The 22,393-nt window shown below is 46.5% G+C and overlaps 1 protein-coding gene across 1 annotated transcript; it reads left to right on the top strand.

The window, feature by feature from the left end:
• The first annotated feature begins 1,616 nt into the window (after window positions 1–1,616).
• Window positions 1,617–20,509, top strand: LOC118507281 (tubulin beta-1 chain). The gene is made up of 2 exons (XM_036045592.1): window positions 1,617–1,959; window positions 17,019–20,509. The coding sequence occupies exons 1-2, from the start codon at window positions 1,903–1,905 to the stop codon at window positions 18,303–18,305; spliced, it is 1,344 nt and encodes a 447-aa protein (XP_035901485.1). The 5' UTR covers window positions 1,617–1,902; the 3' UTR covers window positions 18,306–20,509.
• Window positions 20,510–22,393: the final 1,884 nt, after the last annotated feature.

Below are 22,393 nucleotides of genomic sequence, written 5' to 3'. Positions count from 1 at the left end.
GCTACATATGGACTTATTAGTCACCCGACCCTTCCCATAGTGTCCACAGAACCGGTCCCGCTCACGGACGTCTCCACCACTCCGGATGTGGAGGTGAGGTAAAGAATAGACAGGCGGCGCTCGTCTAGCGCTATCTCACTTCGCCCGGAGACTCGAAACACCCCCGCAGCAAGAAGCAAGTTTCATCCGCCACCTACGACAGCATTCGATGTCCAGACTCCAGCGGCTGCGACACGGCTATGACCTCATGGGCGTACGCAGAAGAAAGAAAAAAAAACATCCCCTCGAAAAAGAGAGCGCCCAGAGAGGCACACCGATGAGCGCATGAATATCCTGCAATCCTTTGACCTGGTTTCCATAAAAGGCAAATATCTGCGCTACCAGTCGGGTTTGCTCGGATGGCTCGGGTGGCTCGGGTCACACTCCCCCCATTTTCAGGTGGGAGGATGGTACAATATGTTTTTCACCTACAGCTCGTATGCTGTGCCGTGATGTTCCGTCTCGTTCTCTCACTTGGAGACGGTGTTGGAGGTAGAGTGAAGGATCTCTAAATCTCCTAACTCATCTCGTACGCAAACTCAGTTCCAGTAGGCCCCCCTTATTTGAGGGGCAAGACCGGTTGCATTTGCGGAGATTGTTGTTGTTGTCGAGTCTGGGCTTTTCCGCAGCATCGATGACTCTCTGATGATGATCATGATATGTTGCGATATTCGGCATGCGGTCGGAACCTGCATTTTTATGCTTTTTATCATTACTTTATGGGGGAGTTTTATTCGGAAAATAAGACCAAACAATCGTGTTACATTGAAAATTATCTCGATGTTCTATTTATAACTATTACCTCAAAACAATAACCTTTTAACTCTTCAGCTTGTTGGCTGAACGACCTGCCATTTCTGGCTTATTGAGGCTTATTGACTTATTGTAGGCGGATAGCCAGGGCTTAAGGAAGAACAATCCGGATGGGATTTGTTACCGGAATCTGACCTTTAATCACCAGAAACACCTTTCCATGAATTAACTCCCCAAAGACAAACTGCCAATTTTCTTAACTGAAATACTACAAAAACTAGTTCAATCTTAAACGAGGGACCAAAAAAACCCACAAAAGAAAACAAAAATTGAAAAACTACCCCTACCTTGCTTTTTTGTTGTTTTGTTTATTCCCCTTGGCACTTATAAAACTATGCACAGCACTGTTTACGGACGGGCGAATGACTTCACTCACACCTACATGCTTTGCCGGCAGCGTTGCCGTGGTGTGCGTGCCGTTCTCGCCTGCCTCACACGCACACACCCATACCCGTCGGAAACGCGATCCGAATGAATCAATTTACCCGATTTTAATAAATAAATCGTTTTCATCTCACCCATCACTAACCAGCATGCCGTAGATCATGTTGAAAATAATCCCTAAATGGTATTTGCTACAGGAAAATCACGCCTGCTGTACAAGAAAAATCGATAATAATTCTACACGTCGGACGATACCGAGCGCTGTAACGCACACCACCACCGGCATCTTCCACGTAGCGCTCGCGGTAGTGTGCGTGTGCGGTGCCGCGTCGAGAAAGCGGTACCGCCGTGGTTAATATAAAGCGTACAGGGGCGTTGTCGGAGAGCAAAAAGCGATACCTTCCATCACGAGAAGCTTATTTCGCGTGTCTTCGTCGAGCAGAGCAGACGTCTTTCTGTCCTCAGGAGAAGCCCCTGTCAGCAGCAGCAGCTATCCAACCACCCCTTTGAAGAGAGCACAGAGCGTGTGTGTGGTGTGTGAAGTTTTAAAGTATAGTAAAGGTCCGTTGTGAAAAATTCGTTCCGTGTTCCCCGAATTGAGGTGAACGCGTGCTACCCAGTGTTCGGTTGCGTACTCAAAGTTCCCATAAAACTTCACCCCTCAAAATGAGAGAAATCGTGCACATTCAGGCCGGCCAGTGCGGTAACCAGATTGGAGCTAAGGTAAGTGGTGCCAATAGAAAGAAGTTCGCCGCATCGGGTTTTCTCTGGTGTTCTCTGGTGTGGTGTATACATGTTGGAAAAATTGTTGGGGAAGAAGTGTGATGGAAAGTCGCCCAAGTTTGCGTGTGTGAAAAGGGAATGAACTTCTTTGGCTAAAACACGTGGAAAAAACAAACGCTTGACAAAATGGTTGGCCGGTGAGAGTGATGTGAAATTTTTCGTCGTCGGCCTCTAGCTCTGACGTTGTGGTGAAACCCACCATCTCATGCATGTTGTGACGCGTCGACATTTTCGACAACTTTGGACCCTTCAATGTGTGTACTTTTCCATTAGAGAGGAAAAAATGGTGTGATGGTGGCGTGTGTAAAGTCAGCGCACTCCTGAGATGAGAGAAAGAGAGAGAGAGATCGAACGAGAGAAGTGTGCTGCTAAATTGCAAGTATTTTTTCGCTTGGTCTGGCCTATGCGTGTGTGCCCATCTCGTCATCAGCGAACGCAGTGTGTGGGGGGGGGGGCTCTGTATATTCGGTTATTTCAATCAAACGCTTCCGGTTTCGTGCGTTTGTTAACCTTTTTCTCCCCCTCTGCTCTACCACACCACATCACACCACCGGAATGTCCGGAGTGATCGACGAGAGCTTGGTCGGGAGAATTGGAGATACAGAGGAAGTGCAGAAACACGTCAAACAACGGCGGTATACACATAGGAGATGGAAAAAAACGCTGGCAGAAGCGTATAATTTTCCATCATCTTCTACTAACGTGGTGTTGTTGGCCTGTTTTCTGGTTCTACTCTTCGTACTGAAGAGAGAGCCCAGTGCAGCGAAAGAGGTACCCGCGAGAAGAGTGGCTGCCGCCATTTTGGCAAATGTTCTCGTTTTGTTTTTCTCAGGCTCGTTTTATGTTGAGCCAAGTTTTGCAGAAGAATATTTGCTGCGAATGAGGAAAATATGGTATCAAGTTCAAAGACTGGTGGAATTCTAGCCTCTGAGACTGGTGTGTGGAGTGTAACTCGTTTCTATTTGACCAAGGATCGAACTGCTAGCAGCGCAGTAAGTGCGCAAGCGTCCTTTTTTTGCAACAGCCTTTTCCGGAATTGATGAAGCTCTAGGCACACTAGTTAGAAAGACTATGTTCTTCTTCACAGATAGAACAGTAAAAGAAAAAAAAATCCTTTGAATAGCTCACAGTTAAAATAATGAATGAAATTAAATACGGCACTTCAATCCCATTTGAAGCCGGTTACACTGTGAAGCCATTTTTATTTTAACGGTTTTTGCGGCTGTGTGTGAGTTGGTTGCCATCAATTTCCCCTCTTCTAAGGGAATGGGAAGAGAGAAGGGAGCGAACAAAAAAAAATGAACGAAAAGCCGTCTAGCGCGCTTTGTGTTCCAAAGAACACAGGAAGAGATAGAAATAGAGAGGAGGTAAAATGGGTAGTGTGTGTGCGTGTGCATGTATGCGTGTAGACGCGTGTACAAAATGATCGGTTAATTTTTGAAAATTCGAAGTCAGCTTGAGATCACTCTTTTTTTTTTCTTCCCTGTTGCCATGACATCAGACAAGACAAAATTCCAATATTAAAAAGAACACACACACCTTGATGTAGCATGTAATATATTGCCTAATATTACTTTTAAAATCGAAACAATAGCCACGAAACATTCAAATCGGGTATCCGAAGCGATCATCATCTCCAGGTGGTGAATTAGCATATTTATTTCACCTCCCAAGAAATCGTCCGATTCTCTCCAACACACGCGCACGGCGCTCTTAAGAATGGCAGCCATATTTAAAGAATAACAGTTTCAGAACACGTATTATCGTGGAGATTACGACGGAAGAGTCTCCGCGCCGGGGCTGGTTTTAGGCTGGAATGCGAATTCTATTTGCGCTTGTTTGTGTGTGCGTTAATTCCATCCAGCAACAGCCGCGCGCCGCTTCTCTTTTAAACCGTCATTTTTGCTGCTGGAAATGTGAAGCCTAACGCGCAGCAAAGCGCTCGTTCTTTAGGAAGGGAAGCGCGCGTAACCGGCTTTTATGTGAAGCATTAAAAAAACACAATTATACATTTCGCCGATAAAGCGCGTCTCGGTTTTGTTGTGTACGCGTGTGTATTGGTGTACCTCTCCCAATCCCAAGCACACACACACACACACGACGCCGCACATAAAATTTCCGTTAAATTCAAACAGTTCCCAGCAACGGCAGATGTTCCCATCGTGCAACTGCTGTCATTTTGATGGTATAGCGTTACATGTTAGAGTAACGCGTTGGCGTTACTTCGTCCCGATTCGAACGTGAAATTTCGTTAATTGTCGAGACAAAAACTTTCTTATTGGAGGATAACTTAATATCATCCTCCAACACACACAGTATCACTGTTGGACGATAAATTTGGAATCGTTTTCAGATTACATTTCACCATTTTCTCTCACAACTCCCTGCTGGGCGTGTGAAAAGCGTGATCTTTTCCGGGTTTGTCAGTCGTAGAGCGCGAAGGAAAGGACACATGCATGCACATAGGGAGGGGGTATTTATCTTCACACTCTCGAGAGGTTTTTCTTGTGTGTCCCCGCCTGCTCCATCACACACCAACAACCATGATCTGATCATCATCCAACAATTAGCCTTCTTTTCATTGGGGAGATGTCGTCTCTCGCTAGGGCTCATTCGCAGCTTTCCACTGCCGTTACATTTTATGACCAAAGACAGATATTTTTAATTCGTGATGGTTGGGGAGTGAGCACCACGTATAAGGACGTTGCGAGGAAACGAGAAGGAGAAGGGTGCCATTAAACATTTTCCATTCGAAAATCGATCGCTTTCCGTGAGTCTAAAGTTAGAAGGAAAGCATCCGAGCGAGCAGGGGCAGCAGCATCATCATCGCCAAGAAGGCCTCAGACGATTACCTCTAAATAGAAGAAAAAGGAACCCAAAATGGCTGCTGCTGCTGCACAGTGGTGTTCCGTGTTCTCCCCAAATGGTGTCAATTTGTCAAGTATCACTCCCCGACATGGCACAAGGCGGGCCATGTTCTCTTGGTTGGAGGAGAGAAGAAAAAACAAGAGACCCAGACGACGTTGGGGAGAATCGTCTCTGTAAAGAAGAGGGTGAGTTTTGTCGGTGTTAATGGTTTAAGCCGCCAAGAACATTTCCCGTTTTTGGGATCACACAGACCTCTTTCTGTTTTCTCCACTGTAAAGTGCAACCAACCAAAGGGGGGAGATGTTCCCGGTGTTTCCCCCCCCCCCCCCCCTGTCCCATCAACTTCTTCTGGGTTCTGACGGGCGAGGTTCTAATTCCATCCAGTGTAAACCTTTTCCCTCGGGTGGCGTTTTCTAATTTTAGAAAGGAAAATAATCCGTAATCCATTTGTGTCCCCCTCAGTGTGTGTGTGTGCACGCACGTTTTTGGTGAGTGCAACTCCCCACACGCAGCAATAATAGGCAACATTGAGCTAAATGCAAGCAGCGCCACCGCAAGTCTTAGGATTTAAGACGAGGTCCACTATCCCAACTTTTTCTGCTCTATTTCTCATCGAGGAGGTAGTGCACCACCTTTCCAAATGAACACGTGGAGGCGATTTTGAATTGTTCGGCGCAGTCCGAAGAAAATCGATCAAGAAGCGACGGCCAACAACACCACGTTTTCACACGCGCTCGCATCAGCAATGCATTTCGAATTTCACCACCGGAAAAGGTTTTTGGATGGAACGAGAGAATTGGAAGAAGAGGTGAGGTGTATGTGTGTGTGTGTGATGGTAGGGAAAAGCTGATGAAAATCGCAATTCGATTAGGCTCCAGTGAAGCTTACACACGAGCGAGCGTTTGAAACACGGGCCACGAGCGGGACTCCAGTTCGTCGAATTGCTGGAACGAATATCAAGCAAGATTGAATTTTATGTAGTAACTGATGTTGTTTTACGGTTACAGTTAGCTTACCTTTGCCATTCCTTCCCCCCAAGTGGCTCGTTTTATTTGCAGTTTTAGATCTCCCTGCTTGATGTGTCTAAAAATGGGGAAAAACCCCATGAACAAGCTCTAAATCGTGGAAAAAGTCAATGCCAGGTCTCTCTGCTGCGCCTAACGGGGTCTGATATTTTCGTCAGTTCGCGCCAACTCTATTCCCACAAGGCGCGCAGTTGGGCAAATAAAATTTGCAAATAAAGAGATAGAGAAAATAGTCACACCAGCAGCAACAGCAGCAGCTGCAAAGAGGACAAGACGACGCCAGCATACAATTGGCCCTTAAAAAAGGAAAATTGTGTGTGCCTTGTTGCAAAGAAAAGCTTCAGAAAAAGGGGGTTGCGCACACGATGATCGCGAAAGGGAAGAAGTGGTCGGCCTTAACACATCTTCCTACACATTATATCCCCCCGGCGCGGAAGCATTGGAATGTGCGCGCGCCACACGGCTTTTTTTTAATGGCCTCTAGGTTAAGACGAGGAGGTGGTGCACACAGACCTTGGTGTAGTATCTGTGTGGGGGTTGTTGGATAGTACGAGGCTGCAAGTGGGTGCTTTTTGGCACAGAGATCGACCCCACGCTTTTCCTATCCGGAGAGAGAGAGAGCGAGAAAGAGGGCTATAGTAGCGCGCAGTTTTGCTTTAGCTACTTATACGGCATTTGCCCAGTCCTCATTCCTACCTCCCATTGGAATGTCGTTTTTGAATTGACGGCCGGGGCTGGCTGCTGCTGCTGGGAATGAATCCCGTTTTTCCCGACTCGCGCTCACCACCACCCGGCTTCTGGTAATAAGGTTGGCAAGGTGTGGCGCGGAATGTGTCCAATTCCCGTAAGCAGCAAAAATCAGTTGCGCTGAGGATGGATGGCAGACGGAGGAGTAGGAAGAGAGGAGGGTACCGAAGAGAAAGGAACACCGAGAGAGCACGGACGGGAGGGCAGCTAGTTAGCCAGTGAGCCGTAGCGAACGATCCTCCATTCGTAACAGTAGTCGCCGATGCAAGAAGAACCCATTTCCTCCCGGTGGAAAAGCCACGTCGTCTTCTTTGCGCTGCGCTGAAGTTGTACGGAGCGCTACTACACACTCTCCTCGGCCACGTTTCATTGGAATTCTTCCTGGTGTTGGTAGTTCACGGACAGCGCGAAAGAAAGGCACACACAGACATGGACGCTTGGATATAACTGTACTTTCTCCCCAACCTGTGCCGCGGCCGCCAACATGCCCGTTTTTGCTTTTGGGTGGAACAGATCACCATCATCACCCTCTATTTTGTAGAAAAGTAGATGAGAGAGAGAGGTGCAGTTGTGAACGTTCTCCGCCTGTCATGACTAGCAGCTCAAGCTCTGCTGTAGTCAAACTGTTCTTGGACCATGCCTGTGGAAGAGTTTGAATAATGTACTGACCATACCTGACCCAACTGCTGTCAGCCGGGAACACTGTAATTCTGTTATGCTCGGAGCTTTAGAATAGCTCGAGAATTCCTTCGCCTACGTGTGTCCATGGATTGTGGGGATCTGACCATCTGGACACTATCATCCCCTATTTTCCGGGTTAGGATGAGCTGGATTGGTACAACTGGAACCTCGTGGTCGACACAGCACAATAAGAGAGCTCTTTACCTCACTGCTGGACGGCCTCCACTTTTCCAAGATTATGACCACTAAAAGAAAGAGCCCCATGGAAAGTTGAAGTGGTGGTGTGTGTTCCACGGATTAAGAGTTGGAATGTCATGATGATGATGATGGACCATCATTCCGGGTCACCAGCCTCTCCTCAGTCCCTTAGAAAGTCTGCCTGCGAGGTCAACCTTTCGACGACCCAAGGCCCTTTTGAAACATTGAGTTTCCCAATCTTTTTTCAACAATTCTGTGAAGTGCGAACATGATTTCCCTTAGGTTTAAAGATATTCAACCTCTCTCTCTAGATATCTGTTTTATATGCTGGTTCCCGTTTCTCCTTATCGAAGAGATGATGGGAACCATTTTCCGTTTCTTAATGTCAGCAAGTGATAGAATTGTACGACGACCCCCATTTGGACGCGACGGATATTCATGGAAGAAAATTTTATTTTCCAATCCGCGCTCCATAAACGAAGCGGAATAATTTCTAAACTGAGTTTGATTTGGCATGACGACGATCTGTTTTCAAGACACGGAACACGGACCCGGCGCGCGCGGGGGGCTCTTGTTTGCCTTTTTGTGCTCCGGACTTTTTCGTGGGAATGGGAACAACTTTTTCAGTCAGCAGCCCCAGCTTTAGAAGATGCCAACAGTCAAACTCCGTTTTGTTTGTGATTCAAAGCTGGAGATGAATATACATCACATCCCCTAGGAGGTGGGCCTTTTGCTTGAATAACCGATCAAAATAGCGGTGTTTTCAACGAAGAGAGAGTGCTGGTTGAAAATGTGGGTACGTCATTGCATTTTACAAATAGCATCTCCTATACGCGGTGTGTAGATGCTAAGTTTCATTTTCGTGAAACACCAACCAGAGAGACGTGAAGGTGTCGCGTTTTTGACCTAGTCTCAGGCACTTGCGTCAAACCCGATGTGTGGATGAACCTGTGTTTTCCGCGTGGTTCGCTCGACGATCCAACCGGCAGACGATATTTATTGCTACAATATTTTTTACCTTGTTTTATTATTGCAAACATGAAACAACGGTGTCGTGGTGTGGTGTGCTCTCAAATTATCTGACCAAGCCACAGGCGAAAATATCCAACACATCAACGCGCGTGTTGCGCCAAACGGCCAAGTGCGCATGTTTTACCGGCTTTTGCCGGCTGTGCTCTGTTGCTGCATCCATCATCCCCCTCCCCCCTATTCACAGGGAAAATGAGCGCATGTGCAATCAAATGTGGGGGGCGCTCGTTGAAAGGGTTTGATTCATTCACGTGATAGACCTCCAATGCCTTTATCCGGCGGCGGCGGCGGCGTGTGTAGTAGTAACACGGGTGAGGAGGATCGTGTCTGTATCTGTCCATTGACTCCTTTATAATCCCCAGCGTCTGTTCTTGCGGCAAGAAGTTTCATTTCTCCGAAGATGTTACAACAAACTATTCATATAAGAGAGCGGCAAGTAATCGAAGCGCAAAGAAGTGCAAAAATCCGCAACACGAAACAGGAAACGCTCAAGTGAAGGGGGAAAGGAGTTGCAGTTTGGTGAGGTCTAAGGGGATGAATATTGCTTTTTAAATAAACCGATTATCTCACTCAACGAAGCGTGCGGGGAAGCGAGTGAATTCCTTTCGTTCAATAATCTCAATATGCTCCCCAGCGTGTGGGGTGCTGCATATAAGAAAAGTCAGTACACATTGTGTGTTGCTGAAGGGAGGAGGGCCTTGGATGGGGATGATGATGCTATATGGGTGAGGGCTTACGAGGCCATATCTCCACAGTAACAGCAGCTACAACCGCAAACAGGAAAGAGGATGTGTCGAGTATTACAGACGTGTCCAGACCGCAGACTGATTATTGCGAAATTTATGCAAGAAGAGGGAAAAACAGATTCTTGATTACTGGTTGGATGATCTAATAAGGAGAGCTTGAATTTATTACTATAACCAATACGAATTCAAACCAAAAGAAAGCAGCTACCCCCAACTTAAGAGTTGCTCTTAATAATCGCTTGTAAATCCTGATGGGCGATTTCTTGCGCCTATCAATTATCTCAAGAAACCTCACCAATCATCATGGGACGACGTTTCCTTCGTGGTGAAAGTAAAAATGCCGCAAAATGGATGGACACATCATGTGAAGAAAAAGTCCACAACTCATTGATTCCTCCCCGTCGTCGCTCATTTATTTTGGCGATGTTGTGTCCTTGTTTTCTTCTCCCGACCCTTATATTCCAGACCATTGCACTGCTCTTGTTCATATCCTAAAATGGGAAAGTCTCTCGGTAAGGGTGGAGAAAACAGGTTCAAATATTTTTCAGTGGCAACTGCGTGTCGAGCGATGATTGAAGAATAATGGGTGGTGGTGTCTGCCATGTTGTAGAGTCCTTTCTATGTGAGGAGACCCTATTTGTACAACGACGGCGCCTCTGTACAGTATTTTCTGGAATATTGGTAACCATGTCAATGTTGTCTCCAGCTTTGGGGATGGCGGCCTCACTCTCTAGGGTTGTGTTGCCATGGATTGGGTGTGTGGTGTTTACGGACTTGATTTTGTGGGGGAAGAAACATATATACCCGAGGGTGTGGAGATATGAATAATATGAGTCAGAGAGCCGCCCTTATTCGTTCATGAATAAAATTTGTTTTCGAACTGGTAATATGCTCAATATTGATTTAAGACGGAGAGGAGTACACATCTAATAGACGAAGAAGAAGCATGACTGGATGTGCGTCTCTGGACAAATACTGGTGGTGTTGATGGTGGATTGACTCACAGCTTTTTTCCAACACTTCCTCAGCTTGAACATTTTGTTCATTCATTGTAGTGTGGCAAAGTTAGCTTAGACACAGGAAATATATACCGGAAGAAGCAACTGTTCCTATATTGCGTAGCCAGAGAGAATAGCTTATACCAAATGAGGTTACCATGTGCGCACACAATAATCGGAAAACCATAAACGGATGATCGTATTGCTTCTCGCCATAAGCTGCCAAGGAAGAAGGAGACACGCCCCATCATAAGTTGGATAGCTACAGAGTTGGAAGAAAAAAAAAGATTTTATAATCGATTCTCCTCGTATTCTTTTTTTGGAGAAAATCGTCGAAGCGTGGTAGAATCGTGACGAAGTGGAGAGAACCTCCAGGGAAACAGAACTATTATGGCCTCTCCTACGGGATGTTTCGGTTGTTTGGTCGTTACCTTACAGCGCTTCAATATGGATCCGGAGGGGTTCATGAAGCACAACGGTGTGTGTGCTATGTTGTGTTTCGTTATCCATTGAAGATGGACAAGAAATGAGTTATGGACTCGCTTGGCATGTGTGTGGCATGTTATCTGTTGTCCCGCTTCTTCCCCTAGCTCAACAGCGGTGATGTTTGTTCTTTTATAATTTTATGTTACCGATATGTGGGCATAAAACGTTTAATTGAGCTTTCGTAACTGTAGATCGTAATCGTTGTGTGTAACGTTAGATTTATGGTTCAGGACACTATCCATAAAAATCAAATAAGTGCGCTTGAGCGGTTATTTAGTTTGAAACTGTCGTACAAAATCCGTTCACGCTTGTTTTATTCCTCCACACCCGCGGGTTTGGTGGAAGTACGGAAACGATATTTCACCTGGAAGGTGATTTTTTATTTCTTCGGGTGTCGCAACAGAGAGAGAAATCCCCTTGGAGGAGATTGGTACAGGGTTCTCCATTCTTCCTCCCGTTTTGCTCTTAATTAGATCCGTTTCCGTTTCATCAACTTTCTTGGCTTTGCTCGCACACAAACTCATTTCCGTTTGAACGAAAAAAAAAAAGAAAGGAAAGGCTCTTCCCCCATATCCCCCAACATGAGATATGGCAATTAGACAAAGAATTTCCTCTTTAATCCCCCTAACGGCGCGCTGGTCGGGTATCACGTGTTGTGTCGATCAGTGGTGTGTCTCTCGTGTGGGTGAATTGGAACACATTTCCAAAATTCCATTCAGTTTTTTATTTGCTGCCGGTGTTAAACCTTTTTCTCGATGGTTGTGTTGGACAGGAAAAAACGAAAGGAGAGGAGGCTTGATCATCCGTTGGGTTGTTGCAGTTGCGACGATGGATAACAAGGGAAAAAAAGTAAATACGATGAAAATTCTTCAACCTAATCGGGTAGGATTGGATAGGCACCAAATCCGAAAGTAAGATACAATAACGAAACGATTACCAGCTAATTGCCTTGATTGGTGCCTCGTGCATCGCTGCCGCCACAGCAGTATTTGAAATTCCTATTTTGATGATGGGGAAGAGAAGTGCATTTTCTCTTCCCGCGGGGGTACTGCTGCTGCTGGACACACGAGTGGTTGATGGAAAAACGACGGGAAGGTATATAATGCGGCAAACGGCGGCGCAGTCATTCAATTGGAAGGGGCACGCGTGCATTTTAAAGATAGGAAAGCGAGCGTGGTCGTCGTCCACCAAGAGATGCAATCAAATGGTAGGAAAATTATTAATGTTTAACCCTTAATTGATTCCGAAAGTGTGGGGAGAGGGGATGGCAAACCTCTCAACTCATCCGTATCTTGAAGAGGATGGTGCTTGTTGAAAACTATTTTCGAAAAATGCAACCACCAAAACTCTACTGCTGCGTGTGCTGTGCTACTACCCTCTCTCGATCACACTCGAGACTTGGGAGGATCAACTTCGGTTGCCTGTCAGAGATCCATGCCGGAAGATGATGACGTCCGGTTGTGCAGAAAGAGAAGACTTGTCGGGCGCGCTTGACTTGTTTTGGCTTTTGTATGTGCCGCGCGGTCACAAAATAATGCAACCAGAAAACAGTGAGTGGAGACTTTCACCCAAGAAAGGAAGGAGAGGAGACTTGATAAACACATCGAGGGGGGGGAGAGAGAAAGGGCAGCAGCAGCAGAAACATATAATTGACATGACGCGCGCACAATGCCGGTGACGGGGTGACCCATGTGGTGGGAAAGGAAAGCATCCAACAAAGTGAAGTTTGCATTTCAGAAATTGGGCCTACACACGCTCTGTGACGGTCTTGTGTGAAGAAATGGTAATGAAATCTTATAAATTGCATCTTTGCTGCGGTCCTAAAGAAGGGGGAAGCATTTCTATTTTTTTTTCTGGGTGAAGTTTGTGAAGTTTCGGTCAAGGAAAGCGTAGAAAATGTGGAGAGGGTTTAAACTGGGAAACCCTGCCAAAGTGACAGGTGCTTATACACACATGGCGGCGGGGTCGCGCACTCTATCTTCATCTTTTGAGCATTCCACAAATAAATTCCGGTCCCGGTTTTTTGGAATGGGTTGGGTCGGATATTTCGAGTGTCAGTGATGTATGAGGGTACACAACATAAATATGCCGTTTTTTTTCTTCCATCAGTCACTTCCGCTCTATGCATATGGAAAAGAAATCATGAGTAATGATTATACATATTGAGTGAATGGCTTCAATATTCGGAAAGCTTACAAGTGGTGATGATCACCTGCAAAATGTCTCACTAGGAGAGAAAGCAAGAACAGGCAACAACACTCTCCACGAAAACCTAGACTTCATATCGTAGCTCCGTATCGCCATCCATTATTATCAATCAAAATTGATTACAAACGAATGTTAAAACGTTATCACCAAAATGCTTCAAGATATTGCATGACCTCCGCCTCGAAGACATTTTTTTTTAATTCAAAAATGTTAGAGCATCCATCCGTCTTTCGAAAATGTAATCAACACTCCAAAAAGATAATTCAATTTCGATAAGCGCGACAGATCTCTTTTTCGCGATGGATTATATTTTTAGCTAGAACTGTGTACAATCTGTTCTAAAGTTTGTGTCTATCTTCATCAACCTGTGCGCTAATTTTGTTGCGAAGTGGACGTTGGTGACTACGTTCCCTGTGCTACTTCACATCTACAGCTCTCCTCACATCTTATCATCTGACACCACCCCGGCGAGTGTTGATTTAACTGATTTATGGTAGAAGAAAAGAAGAAGCTTTTTTTTCGTACTTCATACCTTTTTAAATTGCAAGCTCTGTGCGAAACCCTGAGCCCCCCCAACTCGCCTTATCACATCAAGGCTTAATTTGCAGTTCGCTATTTTTCTTCATGATAAGCGGAAGCGCATGGACACTGACTGATTTTTGCAGTGCAGCAGTCACACTATTGACATTTGAAAATCTGCAGTTGTCAACGGTTGTATATATGGTATGTTTTAAATAAATTGACTGTATAATTGTTTTATTGCTTTCAATGAACGGAGGAGAGCAGGGATCCAAGGTGACATCATACACCAATTGCTGCGGCGCGCGACCCAGTGTGTGTGCCGCCCGGGGGGGAGAGTTAAACGACGACGACAATCTTTCTTAATCATTTCTTATTATTTCAACCATGCTTACGCATATGATGTCACACTCAGCGTCTCTTTACGATCATGTGTACTCTCTTAGACCATGATGAATGCTGATGAGATGTTGTTTAGGCCTGGTCATTTAATATTACAACTCACTGATCATTATGTCACAGCCAACACACTCTCAGTATTAGCTTTTACTGTCCCCTGGTTGACGCACATGATGATGTTGTGTTCTAGAATTTTTTTTCCAGTTTTTAGGCCATAACTATCTCCCTTCGAACGCGTTACGTTTTTTGGTTGTGTGTGATAGAACTGGAAGACTGGTGGTGGGGGGGGTGGTAGGTTGGCATATGATAACGATCGTCGACAACAACACAACACCACTATGAAGGCAACAGCTCCTCTTTCGCGGGTTCTCGGGCGTATATGTGCACATTCCATTTACGCTCAAGCGCACATTTGAACTGACAAGCTCCATGTCTGCTGTCCCACACACGTACTCTCTGGCTCTCGTGTGTCATGGCAAAATGGGTGGAAAAATATAGCACACAAGGAGGTTAACTTATCGCGGATGACATCATCCACAGGAAAGAAGGTATCGCGTTGCTTCCTCTCTCCGTCTGAGTAATAGCAGTCATCAGCAGCATATACAGTATAAAGGCGTCCCGTCGGAAGTCAGTATCTCCCTCTCTTCTCAAGCGTCCGCTTTACAGGCTCTGATGTGTGGTAAGAATGTGAAAAAGGTAAAAGACTCGAGAATCTTTTGCGTGCAACAATCGAATAATAAACAATATTTCATTCGCAATCATCCTGTGCAGCTTTCGCAACGTGTACTGCAGATTGCATACATGCCTAACAAATTTCGTCAGGGGGGGGGGGGGGTCCTTCTCGAGTCTTTTACCGTAAAAAATGTTTTGGGAAAATGTAGTCTGCTTATTTTTCCATTTAAACCTACAAACGAGTTGGCTCAATTTTTGAGGACACAAACGGCTGTCGTAATAAAAAAACGAGGCTCTGTAGCAACTACCACGTAGACCTGGGTGCCATGTGTTATATGCAAATTTGGGCGCTTAGTTTGCGTTTTGCTTCGGTGCGCGCGCCTCATCTGCGTTACGGTGGGAATGCTTTTTTTTCGCTCCATTTATGGACATCCGTCCGTCCGGTGGCACAACAGCAGCAGCAGCGAGCTGATGTGAAGTTAGCAAACACACCAAACTGTGTGACTCAGTCTAAGGCTAGCAAAAAAGCTGGTTAAAAGGTGAAATTAAAATTGTACCACCAATTCCCTTATTTAAAATAACAGAGCCGGAGGAGCAGCTTTTATAATTTTGTGTGTCATAAATAAAAGAGAAGCCTTTTTTGTGTGGCGGTTCCCCCGGACCAGCGTGTGCTGATGATTGTTATGAGAACGGACACATTTTATATAGGCACAGCCGTGTTGTGTTCGGCGTCGTTGAGGAGTGTTTAATGCAGCTGGCTGCGTTTCCCAAGCTTTCTGTCGACCCTCTCGAAGGAAATAATCATCTTGAACGAACCCTTCTGCACAGTGTTTTTTGTGCAATGCGCGCTGCTCCCTGCTACCATAGTGAGCGAATCGGTTGCCACAACACAACGGACAACACATAAAAAGCGATCGTGTGGATCTCTACTACCCACCTCTGAATGTAATACGAGGGGGTGCTTTTTGCCCTCTCTGTAAGGTTGTGTTGGATGGCTCCGGCCTAAGGCCCGATAGAGGGGCAAGACTTCTGCCCCGTAAATGGGCGACCGTTATTAAAATTGAGGCTATCTTTTCCACAATATCGATTGGTGTTGTGTGTGTGGTGTTCAACTGCCGCCATACCCACCTTTCCAGGAGGAACACACTTATGCCGATCTAAAATTTCGATTCCGTGGTGTGTTAGGGTGGTGACTAATATGACCGTTGGTCTCGATATCGAGTGTTGTGTGTGTGATGTAATGATCTAAATTTTTCGTGGGCCAAAAGGTTGAACACTCTCTTAGCGCGGCACCTGACGATTAACCTCAATTACCTTCTGGAAAACGAAAATTGGGTACAGATAATCTTATTCTGCTTGTGCGCGCGTGTTCCCTTCAGAGGTAGCAAGTCCTTGCGACAGAATGTCGCCGTTAGAAACTAACGAGCGAAAGGGCGAGTCCTCGAGACATTATGACTCACCTCAGATTTACCAACCTCTGCGATGTGTTGTGTGTGCGGGGGTCCCTGGGATGTGTGGGCTAGGTCGGAGGAAGGGGGGGAGGGGGGGGGCATAAAAGTTCATCGTCCTGAATTTCGTCTCACGGCCGGCCGTACACCCGCTTTTGGGATGTGCCTTTGTGTGCCATGTTCTGTGAGGTATATCGTCCTTTTTCTGTGGAGCATGCGCTGTTGGAATTCTCTCCTCATTCGAAACTAGCTTATTGGGGAGCACCTGCAGAGAGCGAGAGAGCCGAAAATTGACGTTGGAATATTGATCCATCCTCTACCTGAGGGCCCAGACTTTTCCATTCTCATGGAACAAAATCCTTCATGCGACAGCTCCCCAACATGTGTGTACCCTCTCAATTGCTTCCATTGCCTGGGCGCTTTGGACGTCCTACTTCTTAGAGGTGGATTTTATATTATGCTCGGAAGGCCTTTTTTGGCGTATATTTAGACGCAATCGAACTTCCAGCCTCAGGCTTATGGTCGTCTCGTCCTTTGTGCAACAGCAACAGACGTCTCGCGCCCCTGAAGAATAATGAAATATTCACCAGACTGGGAGGAGATGGTCCGATACATCAAATAAGAGAGAGAGAGGCTATTAAGTTTCACGAATTATAATACGATGCCATCAATCTCGGAACAAAGAAAGAAGACCTCCAATGGGCGATGAAAAGGACAACGAAACTCTCACTCTTTCAAAGTTGTTCACCACTTGGTGGAATATTTGGTGACTCATCATGGTGAGGCATGGAGAGTTTATCCTGGATATGCCTGGATATCCAACATATGTCCAAATGTTGCATGAGTCATTGTACGAGACATCACACACCTTCTCCTCCAACATGTTCGATAGAATACCATTATCTTCTCCTCTACCTCGAGTATTTGAAATTAACGTGCCCTTGTTTCTCTGTGTCTTCCCCTCTTTCTTCACAGTTCTGGGAAATTATCTCCGATGAGCACGGTATTGATGCGACCGGTGGATACCATGGCGATTCAGATCTGCAGCTAGAGCGCATCAACGTGTACTACAATGAGGCCTCCGGTGGCAAGTACGTGCCCCGCGCCGTCCTGGTCGATCTGGAACCGGGCACCATGGATTCGGTCCGCTCGGGCCCATTCGGACAGATCTTCCGCCCGGACAACTTCGTGTTCGGACAGTCGGGCGCCGGTAACAACTGGGCCAAGGGTCACTACACCGAGGGTGCCGAACTGGTCGACTCCGTGCTGGATGTGGTGCGCAAAGAGGCGGAATCGTGCGACTGTCTGCAGGGTTTCCAGCTGACGCACTCGCTCGGTGGCGGTACCGGTTCCGGCATGGGCACGCTGCTGATCTCGAAAATCCGTGAGGAGTACCCGGACCGCATCATGAACACATACTCCGTCGTCCCCTCGCCAAAGGTATCTGACACCGTGGTCGAACCGTACAACGCTACCCTCTCCGTGCATCAGCTGGTCGAAAACACCGACGAGACGTACTGTATCGACAATGAAGCTCTCTACGACATCTGCTTCCGCACGCTGAAGCTGACCACGCCGACATACGGCGATCTGAACCATCTCGTCTCGCTGACCATGTCCGGCGTCACCACCTGCCTGCGGTTCCCGGGTCAGCTGAACGCTGATCTGCGCAAGCTGGCCGTCAACATGGTGCCGTTCCCGCGTCTTCACTTCTTCATGCCCGGCTTCGCCCCGCTGACGTCCCGCGGCTCGCAACAGTACCGCGCCCTGACCGTGCCGGAGCTGACGCAACAGATGTTCGATGCCAAGAACATGATGGCGGCCTGCGATCCACGGCACGGCCGTTACCTGACGGTGGCCGCCGTCTTCCGCGGGCGCATGTCGATGAAGGAGGTCGACGAGCAGATGCTGAACATCCAGAACAAGAACAGCAGCTACTTCGTCGAGTGGATCCCGAACAACGTCAAGACGGCCGTCTGTGATATTCCGCCGCGAGGGCTGAAGATGTCGGCCACCTTCATCGGCAACTCGACCGCCATCCAGGAGCTGTTCAAGCGCATCTCGGAACAGTTCACCGCTATGTTCCGCCGCAAGGCTTTCTTGCATTGGTACACGGGCGAGGGCATGGACGAGATGGAGTTCACCGAGGCGGAGAGCAACATGAACGATCTGGTGTCGGAGTACCAGCAGTACCAGGAGGCGACCGCCGACGAGGACGCCGAGTTCGACGAAGAGCAGGAGGCTGAGGTTGACGAGAACTAAGGCTGCGGTTCTCGCTGAAAAACAACAACCACACACCACCCTCCCTCCTACTCATCATTCCCCGCTTCCTCTTCTATCACCGACATCTCAACGAATGCGCAAATTCCTCCCCCCCCCCCCCTTGTCTATCTGTCCGTCATTGTCGTTTCGTGCCCCCCCCCCCCCTACACTTCCCGGTGCCTCATTCGAAAGCTTAGAGCTTCAGTAACTGCAGCAGCAGCAATCATCAAAAGCAGAGAGGACAGGAAAGTTGCATTTTTTTCACTCAATCTCTCAGTGTTTCGTTGTCAAACTGGCAATGTGCTCTGTTTCCGCGCCAATCTTGAGAAGATTCATCCCCCAACTCCATACACGCATTCACCACCAAGTCTCATAAAAACGAACACACACGCGCACACGCACACATCTAAAGACCAACAAAATGCGCGCCACAACAGCAAGCAACACTCTCAACATGTGTGTACCAACTTTGCTCTACGGTACACAAGAACACAGACACACACAGGGAGAGGATGATCGATTTTCGAGCAAACGTAAGATCCTTTCGAGGGGAAGAAAATCGATCAAGCGAACATCTCAGTTCAGGGATAGCCACACACCACCCCACACCCGACTGCGCAAAACACCATCATCACCATCCGCTTGCACACGATCCCCCCCCCCCCCCGGTTCACGTCGTGAGAGTGTGCGTGCTACAAGCGTGGGATAGCTCGAGATGCAATCAGCAGAAGAAAAGATCGTTAGTAGCAAGCAAATCAGGGGCCGCTAAGGGAGCACGCGCGTGTGTGTGTGTGGTAGACAAGAGGTAATTGTATTTATTATAAAGATCGTATTGCATTCAGGGCCGAATCCTTAAAGGAGAGCGCGAAGGTTATGTCCTAGGTTTTTAAGGCAGAGAGAGAGAGAGGGATGTAGATTCTCGGTACGTTTTTCTCCTTAACTTGTTTTGCCACGCACACACACCCAACCGAACACAGGAGGTAGGCATCGTGTCGTCCCCTTTGGTGTGTGTCCCAAGGAGAGGAGCTCAGTATTCTTTATGCCACCAACAATATCATCTCCCCTGTGAAAGTGCATCCCACGTGCGTGCATGCACATACACACACACACACACTGCCAACAGGAAGACACCGGGGGGTGGTCCGGGTGTGAGCGCTATCCACTCTAGAGACAGACGTGTTAGAGGAGAGAGAGAAAATCCAGTGTGTGTAGTGTGTGCGTGCGTGTATAATACACACGTTTTGAACCTATTCGCGCCTGCCCCAACCCAACCCACACGGGAAATCGTCATCACCAACAACGCGCGCACGCTTACGTGAACAACAAAACACTGCCGCTCGTGTGTGTGTCTGCTGTGTGGTGTATGTGTTACGGTTTAAAACTGTTTACTGTTTCATTCCAGAATTGTATTTTTATCCTTCCGTTTACTATACTGAAAAGTTAGTGCGTCCGCGTGGTTTTCTTTTTTTTTACATGTACCAGTAATATGTTTTATTGCGTTTCCTCCTGTTGTGTATGTACGTACGTGCGCGTGTGGTGGGTTGGTGTTGGGAGGGTTTGAAATGATGTTACGAGCGCGCGTTAAGCAAAGAGCAGTTGTGGAAGAAAATAATACCTCTCCTCTAATAATTACCATTCACACACACACACAAAACGAACAAGAAAAAAGAGAAAAAACAAAACTAAACCTGTGTTTGATTATTCGTACCGGTTTCTGCGCCCTTTCTGAGGCTTGGGGAAAAAACTGGAAAAACTATCCGAAGGGTGTGGGCGAACATTGCTCGTGTGGGTCCTCCCTTGTTGAGCTGTCGAGAAGTGTTGGATATGAGGCAAACGGGGAGGAAAGTCCTCTCTAGAGAAACGAAATGCTTTATTTAAAATTGGCAACAAAATCACCCCAACAACGTTATTACCTCCATAGGGAAGCCAAGGATATATTGGAAACGCCATGAGTGACAAAAAGGAAGGCAAAAAAGCGCCGTCAGGAAAGAGCAGAAGTATCATAATAAGTCTTTCCGCTTACGTGTAACACCTAATTAGAGAAAGTGCTTTTGAAGATCAAGGTGCAAAGAAGAGCGTGCGCGCGAGTATGTAGCAAAACTCCGTACAATCCCCCCTCCTGACATTGGCTAAGAAAGTTAAAAATCGCTTGTGCGAATATTTATCTGGCAAAAAATGAAAGTATGCCTTTATTTAACAAATTATTACCAAATTTTGGTGCGTTGTTTTATTGGTACAATTTGAAAGAAATGGAGTCTTCTTGAAGGGTTATTTTCTGTGTGTGAGGTCGTCTTGTCCACTCGCGTCTAAATTGGAATCGATTGTCGAGGTGCTAGAGAAAGTCATCTGTGACTGGGGGTCTGTAAGTCAATCCTGATCCTGGCATACACTGATGATATCGACATCATCATTCGTTTGAGGCTCTCCTATGTAACCTCAGAAGGCTCGTAAGGGGATGGAATAGACGGTACAAAACCTCAGGCTGAAGATTAACGAGGGAAAAACTGAAATGGTGATCACTGATCTACGCAGGTGTAGATCACAACAACATAGATAATAAGATACGCCCAAGGGTGCTGGCTGCCTCCCGGTCAAACTACAATAAGAGGAAACTTCTCCACTATAAACACCTTTAACGTCGGGACTAGGCTGTATGGATCTTTTAAAGCGCCAGTACTTATATACGCCTCTGAGACAGGCGGACTTTATTCAGACTCCTCTAAGCCGCGTTCCAAACAGCATCCTGTGAGCACTTCATAGTGCAGCGGATTAGACTCGCTTGGCTCGGGTGGATTGGTCGTGTCATGAGAATGGTACCAGACGACCCAGCCCTTGGAGTTAGAAGAACCAAGGAAGGATCACTTGAACGGACGAGACTTGGTAGGTTCTCACGAGACCTCTGGTAACATCTGGATAATTTGAATTTTTCGGTGAACAGTATCCAGGCTTTTTGAAGCAGTCCAATACCGCGAAGAACAACCGCACCTTACAAGTAAATAAGTAAGCAGTGTCATTCTATCATTCTATCAATTTCAATATTTTAATGACCTGTTTCGTTATTTTGGAGGACAAAGAAGGAATCGCTTCATTGACGACCTCTATGACTTGCAGAATGATTTCATCATAGATAGCGGATTAGACTCATCAGGCTCTGGTAGGATGATCATGTCGCGAGAAAGACACCGGACACCTTAGCCTGTAAAAATTTCTCCACATGAACCCGTTCACATGAGCAGACCCCTGTGGAGAAGAAATGGTGGCGTGCAGATGCTTCCATTAAAATGCGCGGGATTTTGGATTGACAGATGACGGCGGCGTTGGGCAGCAAGTAACAGCAGCTCAAGGGCAAGAGAATTGGTAAGTATTTTTTTTTTGAATAATTATGATTAGCCTTGTGTTAAAATCGATTACTATACATTCTCCTATTTCATTCAACTGTACTAGCATCATGCATTGGAATAATTTTCTTGTCTATAGCTTTCTGCATTAAAGATAGTCTTAATTTCTCTATTCTATATCTTTACTCAAAAATATCTTATAGATCTACATATACATTATAGCAACTTTTATCATGTTAAAAAAATCGAAATTTCTTCTTGTGTGCCTTCGAGTGATCTCTGCTTTGTGTTTATTTGAATACATATATCATCTCCCATTCGGTCAGCAATCCGTTTCAGGGAGAAATGCCAAGGTTGGTGGCTGCTGCTGCTGCTGCTGCCTACTTTTTAACGAGCCATCCGTACCTTAAACATACACATCCATCGTCTGCTGCTGATCGAGGGCGCCACACTCGCTGATGCAACTGTACTACGGTCGTGCCTCGACGAGAGTACTTGAAATTGAATGGTACGGATGGATGGTCAAGGAAAACCTGTTCGTCAGCGGGAAACGGGCAGTTGACAGTTGCAGAATATCCTCACCACATTCTCCGCAATCTGTTTAGCATACCCATTGGAACGAAGAAGTATTTTCACTTTGATTGCACTTTCTGGCGGATATTGAAGGCTTTCCTGCCCTTCTCGTAATTGTCCAAAGGGTGTGTAGAACGCTGGGCCTCCCTTTTCAAGATGATGTTCGTGATCGGTTTA

The sequence above is a fragment of the Anopheles stephensi genome, chromosome 2, assembly GCF_013141755.1.
Source record: "Anopheles stephensi strain Indian chromosome 2, UCI_ANSTEP_V1.0, whole genome shotgun sequence".
NCBI lineage: Eukaryota > Metazoa > Arthropoda > Insecta > Diptera > Culicidae > Anopheles > Anopheles stephensi.
This window is presented reverse-complemented; position numbering and strand designations above follow the sequence as displayed.

Excerpts from the sequence above, each read along its gene's own strand:
- LOC118507281 (XM_036045592.1), top strand. The coding sequence starts at position 1,903 with ATGAGAGAAATCGTGCACATTCAGGCCGGCCAGTGCGGTAACCAGATT. Across the intron at positions 1,960-17,018 it reads GTAACCAGATTGGAGCTAAG|TTCTGGGAAATTATCTCCGA; the intron begins GTAAGTGGTGCC and ends CTTTCTTCACAG.